The sequence below is a fragment of the Terrapene carolina genome, unplaced genomic scaffold (genome assembly GCF_002925995.2).
Source record: "Terrapene carolina triunguis isolate 2854851 unplaced genomic scaffold, T_m_triunguis-2.0 Scaffold238, whole genome shotgun sequence".
In the NCBI taxonomy this organism is placed as follows: Eukaryota; Metazoa; Chordata; order Testudines; family Emydidae; genus Terrapene; species Terrapene triunguis.
The window spans coordinates 14,126,752-14,142,504 of NW_020664589.1; the positions used below are offsets into that span (position 1 = coordinate 14,126,752).

At 38.9% G+C, this 15,753-nt stretch overlaps 1 protein-coding gene across 1 annotated transcript in view; it reads right to left on the minus strand.

Annotated features, from left to right (window-relative positions):
• The window catches only part of C5 (complement C5), a 49,236-nt gene that overhangs the window by 25,091 nt on the left and 8,392 nt on the right, over positions 1-15,753 (minus strand). The window contains exons 9-19 of the mRNA XM_024206695.2: positions 13,356-13,482; positions 12,881-12,996; positions 12,471-12,671; positions 11,051-11,254; positions 9,673-9,882; positions 7,882-8,031; positions 6,785-6,914; positions 4,223-4,288; positions 3,288-3,488; positions 2,959-3,049; positions 1,668-1,744 (exon numbers count right to left, since the gene is read on the minus strand). Of these exons, the coding sequence (XP_024062463.2) occupies positions 1,668-1,744; positions 2,959-3,049; positions 3,288-3,488; positions 4,223-4,288; positions 6,785-6,914; positions 7,882-8,031; positions 9,673-9,882; positions 11,051-11,254; positions 12,471-12,671; positions 12,881-12,996; positions 13,356-13,482 (1,573 nt within the window). The remainder of the gene's footprint in view (positions 1-1,667; positions 1,745-2,958; positions 3,050-3,287; positions 3,489-4,222; positions 4,289-6,784; positions 6,915-7,881; positions 8,032-9,672; positions 9,883-11,050; positions 11,255-12,470; positions 12,672-12,880; positions 12,997-13,355; positions 13,483-15,753) is intronic.

The window sequence follows — 15,753 nt, forward strand, 5'->3', positions numbered from 1 at the left end:
AGCATTTAATTTCAGAAAGGGGAACTACACAAAAATGAGGAGGTAAATTAAACATAAATTAAAAGGTACAGTGCCAAAAATGAAATCCCTGCAAGCTGCGTGGAAACTTTTTAAAGACACCATAACAGAGGCTCAACCTAAATGTATACCCCAAATTAAAAAACATAGTAAGAGAACCAAAAAAGTGCCACTGTTGCTAAACAACAAAGTAAAATAAGCAGTGAGAAGCAAAAAGGCATCCTTTTAAAAGTGGAAGTTAAATCCTAGTGAGGAAAATAGAAGGGAACATAATCTCTGGCAAATGAAATGTAAAAATATAATTAGGCAGGCCAAAAAGGAATTTGAAGAACAGCTAGCCAAAGACTCAAAAAGTAACAGCAAAAAAATGTTTAAGTACATCAGAAGCAAGAAGCCTGCTAAACAACCAGTGGGGCCACTGGACGATGGAGGTGCTAAAGGAGCACTCAAGCACAATAAGGCCATTGCGGAGAAACTAAATGAATTCTTTGCATCAGTCTTCACGCATGAGGATGTGAGGGAGATTCCCAAACCTGAGCCATTCTTTTTAGGTGACAAATCTGAGGAACTGTCCCAGATTGAGGTGTCATTAGAGGGGATTTTGGAACAAACTGATAAACTAAACAGTAATAAGCCACCAGGACCAGAGGGTATTCACCCAAGAGTTCTGAAGGAACTCAAATGTGAAATTGCAGAACTACTAACTGTAGTTTGTAACCTATCATTTAAATCAGCTTTTGTACCAAATGACTGGAAGATAGCTAATGTGATGCTAATTTTTAAAAAGGGTTCCAGAGGTGATCCCGACAATTACAGGCCGTTAAGCCTGACTTCAGTACCGGTCAAACTGGTTGAAACTATAGTAAAGAACAAAATTGTCAGACACATAGATGAACATAATTTGTTGGGGAAGAGTCAACATGGTTTTTGTAAAGGGAAATCATGCCTGACCAATCTACTAGAATTCTCTGAGGGGGTCAACAAGCATGTGGACAAGGGGGATCCAGTGGATATAGTGTACTTAGATTTTCAGAAAACCTTTGACAAGATCCCTCACCAAAGGCTCTTAAGCAAAGTAAGCTGTCATGGGATAAGAGGGAAGATCCTCTCAAGGATTGGTAACTGGTTAAAAGATAAGAAACAAAGGGTAGGAACAAATGGTGAGTTTTCAGAATGGAGAGAGGTAAATAGTGGTGTCCCCCAGTGGTCTGTACTGGGACCAGTCCTGTTCAACATATTCATAAATGATCTGGGAAAAGGGGTAAAGAGTGAGGTGGCAAAATTTGCAGAGGATGTTGTGAAGGCCAAAACTGTAACAGGGTTCATAAAAGAACTAGATAAGTTCATGGAGGATAGGTCCATCAATGGCTTTTAGCCAGGATGGACAGGGATGGTGTCCCTACCCTCTGTTTGCCAGAAGCTGGGAATGGGCGACAGGGGATGGATCACTTGATGATTACCTGTTCTGTTCATTCCCTCTGGGACACCTGGCATTGGACACTGTTGAAACACAGGATCCTGGGCTAGATGGACCTTTGGTCTGACCCAGTATGGCCGTTCTTATGAAAGGAAAATGTCTTGCAAAAGAAAACTAAATCCAAAAGTTCACTAATTATTTTGGTTACCCCTAGTGAGGTCCTAATGCTTACCTTTATCTGAAATGCCAACACCTTGTATTTCCCATGTAGTCAGAGAATCAGGCAGAGTCACTGAAAGGGCCTTTGATCTATATTACAAATGGTTTTTGAGAATTAGTAAATTTTAGAAATTATTATTATTACTTTGTTAATACCAACAATTGGCTCAGCACTATACAACACACAGGTAAAGACAGCCTCTGCCCAGAGGAGTTTGCAGGGTCAAAGATTCAGGTAAGCTGTACAGGAGACCTAGAGTTGTTGACTTAGAACACTGAACACATTTTTGTCTAATTAGGCTTGGTATTGGTCGGCCTTCCAGAAATCAGTGAGTTTTTAGAACTAATATGAATAAAAAGAGAGCTGGGGCCTGACACTCTAGGAATAGGTGGTCAGTTTCCTGCACAGGGACATAATGGAAAAAAATGTCAAGGGGAGTCGGGCCCAGCCCCACCAGAGATTGATCATCTACCTTCCAACTGAGACTGATCAAGTGAATATAAAAGCCAGCAAGTGGCTCAGTTGGGGAGAGGAACTGTGGAAAGGAGGGTGATGCCGCTAGCTGGCACTGAATGGAGAGACATACAAGGAAAGGACTTTGGGATCCAGCAGACTACTTTGGTCAGGGGAATAGCTTTGTGTTCATATTCCTGGAGTGGGGAGACAGGCCACTAGCCTACAGTTCTTATAGTTAAGGGCAGTATCATAATGCATATGCACAAGAGGAAAGAATTTAAGTTGCACAGACTTAATTCTGGCATTTCCTAACTTTGGAGTGCTTTGTTTTGAAACTCTAATATTCTCTTAACAATATTTTAAAAAATTGAATAAATATACAATTCTAAAAAACGATATAAGAATTCAGATCATGGGAGGAGGGCAGGAAAACTAAAAAAAAAATCTCTTAAAAAAATATGGTCAGTCTAAAAACCCTGCAAATTCATAGCAAAAGTATTTGCCCCCTTGTGAGTCAATATGAACCCTCTCCACCGAGGGTATGTCAACACTGCAAGTGAAAGTGTAATTGTAGCACAGGCAGGCACACTTGTACTAATTTTAATCTAGCTAGCATGGGTATGCCTACCCATGCTTCAATTACACCTTCCACGAGGACTGAAGTAGGCATCATGATCACTTCCCTCAGTCAACAGTAGGGGAGTGAATTAGGGATTCTTTCTCTGTATTGAGAAGGGCTTTCAATAAGAGATGGATATCCTAGTTCAGAAAATGGGGCACCTCAGATTCTAGGCAATAGCTGAGCTCTTGCAAGTCAGATGACATTAAATCGTTCAGAGTATAGTACCCTGGAGGAACTTGGTGGACTTCCCATAACCAGCTTTCAGGGAAGTAGCTTCGAATCCCTGGCTTGTCCAATCCCAGTAGAGCCTTAAGCTCTGAAAAGGAGAAACAAATAAAGCAATTCAGAGATTCCTAAGGTTTTCCACTCACAACCTCAAAAATTACTGTTTTTGACTTCTGTGATCATACAGCCTAGAATCTTTGCTTCTGTTTTTCTTGTAAAATTAAAAAAATGGGTTTTAATGTTCTTACAAGAAGGCTGTCATTATCCTAAAACAACCATATACACCCTCATAAATGTATGTATACATTCACAGACAGTTTGAAACTTACGCATTCTTGCCAATATTAAAACTTTGTGGGTCTCACTCTCCCGTAGTTTTGTTGCAAATTCACAGCAATCCTTGAATGCTTTTATGCACCTAGGAATACTCTTAATACGCTCAACTCTCTGATCGCAAGTCTCCCAGAGAGGAGATTCTTTTACTCCAGCCATACAGCACTTCCGGATCTCTGGATGCAAATATCTGGATGCTGAAATAATAATAAAATATCTTACATAATCCCTTCCTTAAGATAAAATACTTTTAAATGAATGGCTGTAACTGGTCATACTGAAGTAAATTTTCAATCATTCAGGCAATCATGTACAACCATGATAAAGGTGTAGCTTTAAGGAAGAAATTAAATTTGTCATTTTAAAAATCCCAGTGTTCAAAGTGACCTCTCCATATTATTGTGAATCAAAATTTTAAAACAAATAAGGAAAAGGATGGAAATGACATTTCAAAAGAAAAAGTCAGCCACAAAAACCATAACCATGTTTTTCTCCCTCTCAAGGCCTATGTTGCATGAATTGGTGGTCTCAGTCCAATCCTTAATGGATCGTATCCATATTTGAAATGCCAGCAGTACAACTGGCAGACTTGTGAGCACAGAAGCCAAAAATTAAAAGGACAAAAGCACTCTTCCACCCCTACGAGTAGGTCAAGGTTGGGACAGATTGTCATGTTGTTAATTTGTATTGTGGCCATGATTCAGCAAGGAACTTAAGCAATTGCTTAAATTTTAAGAATGTGCTTAAGTCCACTGACTTCAAGTGAAGCATGTGTTTAAGAGCTTTTCTGAATTGGGTTCTCTGACAAAGCTGAACAATGACATTGCAATCTAGCTCTTCTTGTGCACACTCAAAATTTAAATCTTCATATTTCTCATTTCTAATGTACAGCCTCTTTTTTTCATATATTCAAACAAAACTTTTGGAGCACCTTTGTTTTGTATTTCCTCTTCAAAGCTGGATCTTCTTGGTCTTACAATTGCTTTACAACTTTCGTCTGTTAAAAAAAACAACCCAAGAACATGTTATAATATTTTTTTCCACTAACTCATCCCAGAATTAAAATAAACCAGTGAAAGTACATTATAGGATTGATCTGTGAATTTGGCAAGTTTTGTTTTGCAGAACTACTAACTGTGGTATGTAACCTATCATTTAAATCAGCTTCTATATCAGATGACTGGAGGATAGCTAATGTGATGCCAATTTTTTTAAAAAGGCTCCAGAGGCAATCCCAACAATTAAAGGCCAGTAAGCCTAACTTCAGTACCGGGCAAATTGGTTGAAACTACAGTAAAGAAGAAAATTGTCAGACAGATAGATGAACATAATTTGTTGGGGAAGTGTCAACATGGTTTTTGTTAAGGGAAATCATGCCTCACCAATCTACTAGAATTATTTGAAGGGGTCAACAAGCATGTGGACAAGGGGGATCCAAGGGATATAGTGTACTTAGATTTTCAGAAAGCCTTTGAGAAGGTCCCTCACCAAAGGCTCTTAAACAAAGTAAGCTGTCATGGGGTAAGAGGGAAGGTCCTCTCGTGGATCAGTAACTGGTTAAAAGATAGAAAACAAAGGGTAGGAATAAATGGTCAGTTTTCAGTATGGAGAGAGGTAAGTAGTGGTGTCCCTCAAGGGTCTGTACCAGGACCAGTCCTGTTCAACATACAGTAACTCTTCACTTAAAGTCGTCCCGGTTAACTTTGTTTTGTTGTTAAGTTGCTGATCAATTAGAGAACATGCTTGTTATAAGGGAGCATTGCGGAACTTTAAACATTATTTGGCAGCCACCTGCTTTGTCCACTGCTTGCAGAAAAAGCAGCTCGTTGGAGCTAGTGGTGGGGGCTTGGAACCAGGGTGGACCGGCAGCCCCCCTATCAGCTCCCCACTCCTCTAAGTTCCCTGTGCAGCAGCGCCCAACAGGCTATAAATTGCCCAGCAGTTCAGCTGTCCCTACCCCCACTGCCATGTGCTGCTTCTGCCCTCTGCCTTGGAGCTGCTCCCAGGAGCCTCCAGCTTGCTGTGCAGAGGTGGGGGGGGAAGAGGGGTGCTAATGTCAGGGTGACTATATATATATAGTCTTTTCTCTGGCGAAAAAATTCCCTGGAACCTAACCCCCTCTATTTACATTAATTCCTATAGGGAAATTGGATTCACTTAACATCGTTTTGCTTAAAGTTGTATTTTTCAGGAACATAACTACAACATTAAGTGAGGAGTTACTGTATTCATAAATGATTTGGAAAAAGGGGTAAAGAGTGAGGTGGCAAAATTTGCAGATGATAAAAATCTACTCAAGATAGTTAAGTCACAGGCAGACTGTGAAGAGCTACAAAAGGACCTCTCAAAACTGGGTGACTGGGCAACAAAATAGCAGATGAAGTATAATGTTGATAAATGCAAAGTAATGCACATTGGACAACATAATCCCAATTATACATATAAAATGATGGGGTCTAAATTAGCTGTTACCACTCAGGAAAGAGATCTTGGAGTCACAGATCTCTGAAAACATCCAATGTGCAGCAGCAGTCAAAAAAGCGAACAGAATGTTGGGAATCATTAAGGAGATAGATAATAAAACAGAAAATATCATATTGCCTCTCTATAAATCCATGGTACACCCACATCTTGAATACTGAGTGTAGATGTGGTCACCCCATCTCAAAAAAGATATACCGGAATTGGAAAAGGTACAGAAAAGGGCAACAAAAATTATTAGGGGTATGGAACAACTTCCATATGAAGAGAGATTAATAAAACTCGGACTTTTCAGCTTGAAAAAGAGACGACTAAGGGAGGATATGATAAAGGTCTATAAAATCATGACTCGTTTGGGGAAAGTAAACAAGGAAGTGTTATTTACTCCTTCTCATAACATAAGAACTAGAGGTCACCAAATGAAATTAATAGGCGGCAGGTTTAAAACAAACAAAAGGAAGTATTTCTTCACACAACGCACAGTCAACCTGTGGAACTCCTTGCCAGAGGATGTTGTGAAGGCCAAGACACTAACAGGGTCCAAAAAAGAAATAGTAAGTTCATGGAGGATATGTGTATCAATGGCTATTAGCTAGGATGGGCAGGGATGGTGTCCCTAGCCTCTGTTTGCCAGAAACTGGGAATGGGAGACGGGATGGACCACTTGATGATTACCTGTTCTGTTCATTCCCTCTGAAGCAGTTGGCACTGGCCACTGTCAGAAGACAGGATACTGGACTAGATGGACCATTTGTCTGACCCAGTATGGCCATTCTTATGTTCTTGTTTATAACTTCAGTTCATTTTATAATTGCAATGAGGCACTCTAGGCCCTAGAATCTAAGGTATGTATCTTTTTACCATAATTACAATCCTTAGAGCATTTGTATTTATGAGACAATGATTCCAACATAATTCTTCCTCACTGTATAATAAGCTCCAACATAATAATTGTGAACTATGCTACTTGTAGAAAAACAGATTTGAACTCGCATGCGTAAAGGATAAGTACCTGCTACTTTAGAGTCATCTGCATTAGCATTGGTTAGAAATGTAAGCCCAGCTGATCGGAATACATCAACATTGTTCTGCCCTCCTCCAGCACCACATCCAAGATCACTCTTTTCCAAATCTAACATTACCTGTTGAAAAAAGTAAGCCAGGAGCTCATTTCAATGTAAAATATATTATATGACTGAAGGGAGCATTATGGACCTGTGAGGATTAACAAGTCATTAACCAGTAAAATGATATAAAACTGACACAGAAATACATTGTATTCAGTGTTGTTATAGCCATGTCAATCCCAGGATATTACAGAGACAAGGTGGGTGAGGTAATATCTTTTATTGGAACGACTTCTGTTGGTGAGAGAGAAAAGCTTTCAAGTTTACACAGAGCTCTTCTTCAAGTCTGGGAATCTTACTCATCTTGTATTTAACTGTGACACTCTGAGTAAGATTCTCAGATCTGAAGATGAGCTCTGTGTAAGCTTGTCTCTCTCACCAACAGAATTTGGTCCTATAAAAAAATATTACCTCACTCACCTTGTCTCACAAAAATACATTGTTATTTTTCTCTTCTTGTACTAAACTGTTGTGTAGTGCTGTTTTAAAATGTTAAACAGCAGCTACATTTCACCGTCGAGGTGGCATTCTTTCAGCTGCAGGTGAAGTGAATTTTACATAAATCTGTGAAAACAGAAATCCTAGGTTATCTACTGAACAAGAACATTACATGCAACAGAAATATGAGCTCTCACGTTACTACTCTAGCAGCGTGCCTTAAAAACCTGACCTGCAGGAATCACTACTAGGACTGAGGAGGGGAGTTCAGTCCCCATGCCTGTTCAATCACAGAGCTCTCCAAAAACAGAGCCAATCACTGTGGATTTTTTGATGACTGGAACTGGACTAAGCCCCACAACTCATTTCCATAGGGCAAACAATAATTGAAAGACAACTATTTCTGATTACTACTGACCTCAGCTGGATTTGAACTAGTAACTTAGAGGTGAAAGGCTGTAAATCCCATCACCAAGCCTTCTGAATGCATACAACACAACACAAACTTTTAAACTACCACTATATTTTCTGACTATTACTTAACTCTTTCCATAGACCTCTTTCTTGTTCCTGTGATTCCATATATTGCCTTGTCGATAGATGACAAAGCAACAAAAGAACTGAACTGGGTTTTCATGTTAATTGATATAACCGTGCCCGGCTTATGAGAGTCTTCTTTTGATAATAATTGAACCTATAAAAGGAAAACAAATATGTGTTACTGAGACGCATGGCCAGAAAGGGTTAAGCATCCTGCAGGAATAATGACCCAAATTCAACCTTTAGAGACGTGTTAGAAAAGTAGGTAAATGGTAATTAGGGCCATTCCATGTCAGATAGGCTAGAACTTTGAAATGCAAACCTATATTGTTAGAAATTAGAGGTGATACTAATTGTATGTGTGTACTTATATCTTGTTAGAAGTTAACAATGTAACCGAACAGTCCCTGTCTATGCTGTATTCTGTTAATTCAGAGATCAAAAGGAAATCTTAACATTTAAATGAACTATAAATATAGTAACATCACTGTATTCATCTTTCTTTTAAATGTCTAGCAAATCACCTACGAATGGTGGAAAACAGGCAATTGCCTTATGTTAATCCCTGTAGCTAATTACTACTGATGCTTAGGAAATAGGTCTACTTCAAAGTTTCCATGATTGCCTATTGTTCACTTAAGGACTCTGAGCTGTCAAGAGAAGGTCTGGAACTGTATAAAGGTCTCTTGGGTCCTGATCTTTATTATCTCAGATCCGCTTGATGCTTTATGCAGAGGAAGCTTGAGTCATAACACTGAGCTCTCCAGTCCCATCTGGATCACCCTGAATATAAACATTGGACTATAATTTATGGACTAATTCTGAAAGAACTCTTTGCAACTACAAAGCTCACCATCTCTACTATGAATCTGATCTCAGAACAGTACTCATGTCTGTATGCATACTGCTCTTTTAACCAATACTCTCTCTCTTTTCTTTTTTAATAAATTTTAGTTTAGTTAATAAGGATTGGCTCTAAGCATGTATTTGGGTAAGATCTGGAATATTCATTAACCTGGGGAGGTAATGTGTCTGATCCTGCTTTGAGAAGGGGTTGGACTAGATGACCTCCTGAGGTCCCTTCCAACCCTGATATTCTATGATTCTACTGCTTCCCAGTGAGGGTGGGGTTTCTCTCACTTGTTAAAAATTTTTTTTCAGGGGAGGGATAGCTCAGTGGTTTGAGCATTGGCCTGCAAAACCCAGGCTTGTGAGTTCAATCCTTGAGGGGGCCACTTAGGGATCTGGGGCAAAATCAGTACTTGGTCCTGCTAGTGAAGGCAGGGGGCTGGACTCGATGACCTTTCAGGGTCCCTTCCAGCTCTATGAGATAGGTATATCTCCATATATTATCCTTTGGGATTGGTAGAATTTATATGATGAATTAGATTTTCAGTAATCCTCATCATATTTAACTTGGGTGTCTGGGTGGAGGCCTAAGGCTGGGTTACTTTAAGGGAACTGTGCTGTTGGCTTCTGGGTAACCAGTAAGGTATTATAGAAGCTGTTTTGTGCTGGTTTGGTAAATCTAAGTATAGGAATATCCACTAGCTTTAGAGATTGTCTGCCCCATTTGCAGTTTGCCCGAATTGAGTAACCTCAGTGCAGCTCCCCTGGGACTCCGGTCACAGTTAATTAAAAAAATTAAGAGATTTGAAGGCTGACACTTTAACGTTTTGGGAAAACATTAGAGAATCTGTGCAGCTCTGAGAGTAGAATTTTGATGATAAAACAAACGCACCACTTAACTCGAGAATGTTTATGGAACTTTTAATACACAGACTCATACACTCACCTGGAGGCTATTGCCACACTTTTGTTCTATATTCAGCCAAACTGAATCAGCTACTAATTCTGCAGTTTCCTCTCCAGTGACAATGTAGTAGACAAGGAGACGTGCTGAAGGAACCATTTCTTGCGTTAGCTTAAAGCTTAGATTTTCATAATCTGAGCTCATAATCCTCTCCTGAGTTCCAAAACTTACTATTTTCCCTTTGGATAATATCTATAAGATGAGGGCGGGGGGAAGAAAACAAAAAGAAAGTAACTAGTCCCAGCAAGTATTCCTGACTCCCTAGAAAGTCACTTTGGCAAACAGAAAGATTGCAGATAATATACTATTTGTGTATCTTAACTGGTGAACAATAACAAAAAGGAAATTTAAAAAGTTAAATTTTACTTTTAGAAATACTTTTGCCCTTTTGTATTGATTTTTTACATGAACTCAAACCACTTTGTAAACATTAATTAAGCCTCACAACAGCATGTAAAACTGGCATCTTTATCTTGAATTCAGAGCATACTAAGAATCAAGCATTTGAGATGTTTAATGTAGACTGCCTTAAATTAATGTAAAAGAGAGTTGTGTTAATTGAAATAGTATTGCTTGTTTTAATATGAACAGATTGTAATATAACTGAAAGTAGCACTTTTTTATACCATACGACATCCTGTAAACTCTTAGATACAATGTAATAGTGTACCTGAAAAAAATTAGGAGTCTAATATGTCAAGTATATGCTGGCACCACGGGGAAGTTTATCTTCCCCTATTCAATGGACCAAATTTAGACCAGTGCAAGGAAAATGACATAAATCCCCATTCCCAAACAGAAGTGGATATGCACTGCAAATGCTGTCTTGATGAGTGCCCATAATCTTGCTCTAATCGACCATATACATACACACACAGCGCTCCTCAGAAGATTCTTGGTGCTGGAATCATGAACAATTTCCCTACGTGAGTGTACGACTTCCAGGAGAAGTAAGCATGTGTTTTAGTGTTTGCTGAATGAGGGTCTTCAATCAGGAAACTGTCAAAAAATCAAGTCTACAAGCCCTTTGCTGCATTTCTTGTCTAGTGGTACCATTCTTTGAAATGTTGGAGTTCTGTGGGACACTGACTTCACAAGGGACTTAACAGGCACTTGAGACTGCTGACAAGCAATTAACACAATGCTGATGAAAAATCAGTCTGCATTTGTCTCTCATTTTTACAAGTTCTCTCCATGTCAAAATTAATACAGGAGCAATGGGGGAAATGTGTGTTGCTGTCTGAGCGGAACCTGTTCTATGGCTAAATATAGGACTTTGATCTCTCTAGTGTTGTCGATCTGGCACCTTGTACTAAATTACAAAACAATGTTTTAATGTGAAAATACATCTGTTACTTACCAAATAGCTGTAGCGATGTATTTTATGAATATAGTGGCTATGTGGATACACTTTAATGCTCATATAATCCCCTACATGTAGTAGTTTATAGTTTGAAGCCCAGTCAATGTACAGATAGCTTTTGCTGAGCGATGAGTATGCTTTTGCTTCATAGTTTTCAGTTGCCTGATTTTCTTCTGATAGACTTGTATCTGCAGTTTTTAGCTAAAAATGATATAAAGTGCATAAGAAGGTTTAATACCAACAAACATTCTGATAATGTTTTGTACAGTGCCTTTTATCCAGCATCTGAAAGCCCTTCGTAATTAATCAAGTAAACTTCACAATACCCCTGTGAATCAGGAATTATTAAAGTAATTTTGTAAATAGGTAAACAGAGTCCAAAAGAGGCTCATGGCCTGATTTCAAGAGAACTAAGCACTCACAGCTCTCAAGTCAGTGATAAAGGAAGGATCAGAAGTCAGGCATGCTGACTCCCAAATGCATTATTTAATTATGAAATTATACTTCCTCCTATTAAATAAATATTAAAATTAAAATGTAATATAATATGTATACAGGATGGATTAACTGGTTCTGATAAAATGACAGCTTACTAAGCTTTTGTCTGAAATATAACTCTGCACATTCTGGTTTCAGACAGATGCTGAAATCCCAAAATACCATGTGACACTATTTTGTCCCTCTGTTTGAGATGGTCAATGAACAAAGGGAAATTCTATTAGAAAGCCTGCTTTGGGTAATTTCTAGGCCGAGATAAACTGGTTCATGTACATTTGGATAACCAGTATCTGAAGTTTTGGGTGTTTATATGAACTGAACCTTTTGAATTAGGTGATCATCTTTAATATATAGACAAATCAATTTCAAACATTTCACATTTTCTTTTATAAAAAACTGTCAAATCCAAATAAGTAAAAAAAACCAAACCAACAGTAAAGATGTATATATGTATACATATAAGTAGAGAGGAAAAAGGTCAACAACATATTGAAAGCTACTGTCATTTTGATCAGATGCCTCCAGAATGAGAAAAAGCACTTTGAGGATTTTTATTGTTAAGCAATTCATTTGGATTTTTTTATTTTAATTTTAAAAGTCTATTACAACTAATTAGGATACACACCTATATCTGTATTTGGATTTGTTTTGTTTTCATTTCCTCTTTTCCTCACTGTTGTCAACAAGGGATTAGTTTCAAAATAGTTTAATATACAAGTAACTTTCCTCTAAAGCAGTCTTATTTGGTAGTATTGAATATTTGTCACAATACCCCTGTTAGATTAGAAAATTGTCAAATTTTCTAATCTACTGGTTTCGTGTGTAAAAACTTCCCATCTGTATTGCAGACTGGCCAAAGTAAACAGTCAGAGAGTACATACTGTGCAAGAAATACAGGAGTCAGAAGAATTTAACTCACTTGAAATTCCAGTGCTTTGCTAGCAGATGGAATATTAACCACAAATAAAGCAGTTCCATCATTCATGCTTGTTTGTCTTGTCCCAGCATCTGAGCCTTCTTGTACCAACTTAGTTGAATCCATTTGCTCATCAAATACATTTGCACTGAGAATTACAGGGAGGTTCCCCACAGGCTGGTCCAATGTATCCTTTACCTGAACCTGATCATTAGAACAGAGAAACTTTGCTATAAAAATGCTATATAATTATTCTTTAAATGTGAGCATGAGCAGGAGTACCTTGGCAGAAACAGTCTGTCCACCCGTTACAGTAATTCAAGAGAGTAAATGGGCAGGCAGATCTCAAGTAACATGCATTAAAAAAACATTATATGTTATAGCATACAACCATATTGCTTATGTTAACTAACCTTGATGAAGAATGGAAGACCAGGCTTCACAAATAGAGGCGTAGCAATCAAGTTCAATTTGTAGGGAGATAGCGCATATCTGACTCCAGCAAATTCACTTTCTTCGCTAAGTCCACCTAACAAAAAAATAATTTTCTTTTGAGAAGTGTCTCCCAGGGATCCCATTTTCTCCCTCAAAAGTCCTATTTCATGGCAACCCACGCCATTTGTTATACTCAGGCCTGAGGAGTCTTTACACTCAAGGATCAAACTTTTATCAATATGAAATTAAATGAATAAAAACCTTAAAAGCTTTTAAAAAAATATGTAAAATTGAGCTGGTGATGTTAAGTCATCCTTCTCATATCCTTTTGGTAAAGGAGATTTCTGAACACAAAAGAAGATCTTGGGCCAGGAACCATGCCTAAACTTTGTATTTTGTTCAGATTTTCACATAAGTATGTTCAAATGAGGGACTAAAAAACCAAAACCCTACCTGTAGATTCCAGCACTGTTACAGCAATATACAGGTATGACCCATCTAACTCTTCTAGGCTTTGGTAGTCTATTTCCTTAACTGCATTTTTACTGTTAAAATCGACCTCTGCAACTCCATCAATTATCTGGTAATAAAACAAAAATAAAGATAAACAAATTATGCTGCTGTGCATAGTTTAAAAATAATCTCCAAAGACATGGTTTACAGCATCTGTCTCAGATGTGGACATGCGCAAAATCTATTTATAGCAGAGACCAAGGATAAGAAATTCTAACAAAGGAGAATAGAGTTGCTCCCCTGAAAATTAACCAAGCAATAGTAGATGTTCCAAGTTGTGTCCTTGAAGCCAGCAAGAACTAAGAGCATTACATATCCAAGCAATCTTCTCTGAGATCCTTCCTGTCCCATGAGCAAAGGAAGAAAGAAGGCAGATGATTCTGGAAGTGCACCAAGAGCTAAGTAAGTGGAGGGCTTTGGTTTTGTGGAACACTGGTCCACCTTCTATAAGGAGAGGGGGCTGTATAGTTTGGATAGCCTCCACCTCAATAGAAGGAAGACCAACCTTCTCAGTGATAGGCTGGCTGGAGTAGTCAGGAGGAGGTTAAATTAATAACAAAAGGGAAAGGTAAGACATGAGCACTCAGCACAAAATCAAGATATTGAGAACAAAATTAATCAAGGAACCAAAGGACATCAAGAGAAGAATTTTTTGAATTGCCTATACACCAGTGACAGGAGCCTGGGAACAGACAAGAGGAATTGGAATTGCTCATTTATAAGCATAAATTTAATCTAGGTGGTATTACTGAAACCTGGTGAGATGATCTGCATGGCTGGAATATTAAAATCAACGGTTATAACCTATTTAGGATCAAGTGGGCAAAAGGGGAGGGAAAGTGGCAGTCTAGGCCCAGGCCGCTGTGGGAAACTGCAGACCCTCCACCTTCCCTGGGCAGGGGACCGGGGTGCCCAAGAGCAGCCCCCAGCACATGTACCCAACCCCCGGGTCATGCCACCCAGGGCAGGTGGAGGGGCTCCCCACAGCAGCCTGGGCTCCCTGGGTGTCTTTTACTATGGTCTGTCTCTGGCTTCCAGCCTGGACAGGGGGAGGGGCCTCAGGGGAAAGAGGAGGAGCAGAGGGCGGGGTCCAGTGGTGAGGGGAGGCTAAGGCCCACCTTAGTCCCCACTTCGGAAAAGCTGGTGCCACTACCAGGGGCTGCACTTCATGGCAGGGGAGCTGATCATCTTATCAGCTCCCCGTCACGAAGGGCAGCCATTGCTGCCATCACTGCGCTGTGCCTGCCCAAGGCTACTATGTCCATGTTAAAAAGAGGGAAGGCATGTCCCTCCCATTTTTAAAAGGGGGGGGGCATGGTCCCTTGCCTCCCCTCCCCCAGTTCCGGAGCCCCTGTCTCGAGTAGGAATAGAGAAGTTATTTTACCTCTGTATTTGGCACTGGTGAGACAATTATGGAATACTGTGTCCAGTTCTGTTGCCCACAATTCAAGAAGGAAGTTAATAAATTGGAGATGGTTCAGAAAAGAGTGATGAGAATGATTAAAGGATTAGAAAACATGCCTCAAATTGCTCAGTGTATTTAGCTTAACAAAGAGAAGGTTAAGAGATGACTTGATTACAGTAGGGCTCTTCAATCTAGCAGATAAAGGTAGAACATAATCCAATGGCTGGAAGTCAAATCTAGACAAATCTAGATTGGATGCAAGATGTAAATTTTTAACAGTGAGAGTAATTAATCATTGGAAAAAACTTACCCAAAGGTCATGGTGGATTCTCCATCACCAATATTTATTAAATCATGACTGGATGTTTTTCTAAAATATCTGTTCTAGAAATTATTTTGGGGAAGTTCTATGGCCTCTGTTTCACAGGAGGTCAGACTATATGATCTTGGCCTTGGAATCTATGAATCTATGCAGAGGGAGCATCATCATTCACTCAAGGGAGAGACTGATTTGTTTCACAACTGAATGACTGAACCAAAAAGCTAGACTAACCTGAGAGGAGAATGGCTAAATTTGGAGTTGTCTAGGTTTTGTTAAAAGATTAATATTATTAAAATTAATTCTGTATTGAATTTCCTTCATTTGCTTTTTAATCTTCAGTGTAAATATTATTTCATGGAAAGTTATAGTCACACATTATTTACTTAAATGGCCAATTGAGCCAAACTGAAACTGCTTTCTGTCTGTCTGAGACATCATCCGTTAAATTTCAGTCCAAGGTGAAGTTTTATGCCTCTGATAAGAGGGGTGTTAATGGATGTTAGGGATGTAAATAGGGTTTAAAAATAGTAACCATTTAACCTATTAAAATTCTATTGGTTAAACGGTTAACCATTAAGGAGTTCACATAGGCGGGGAACTAGAGGAAGGAG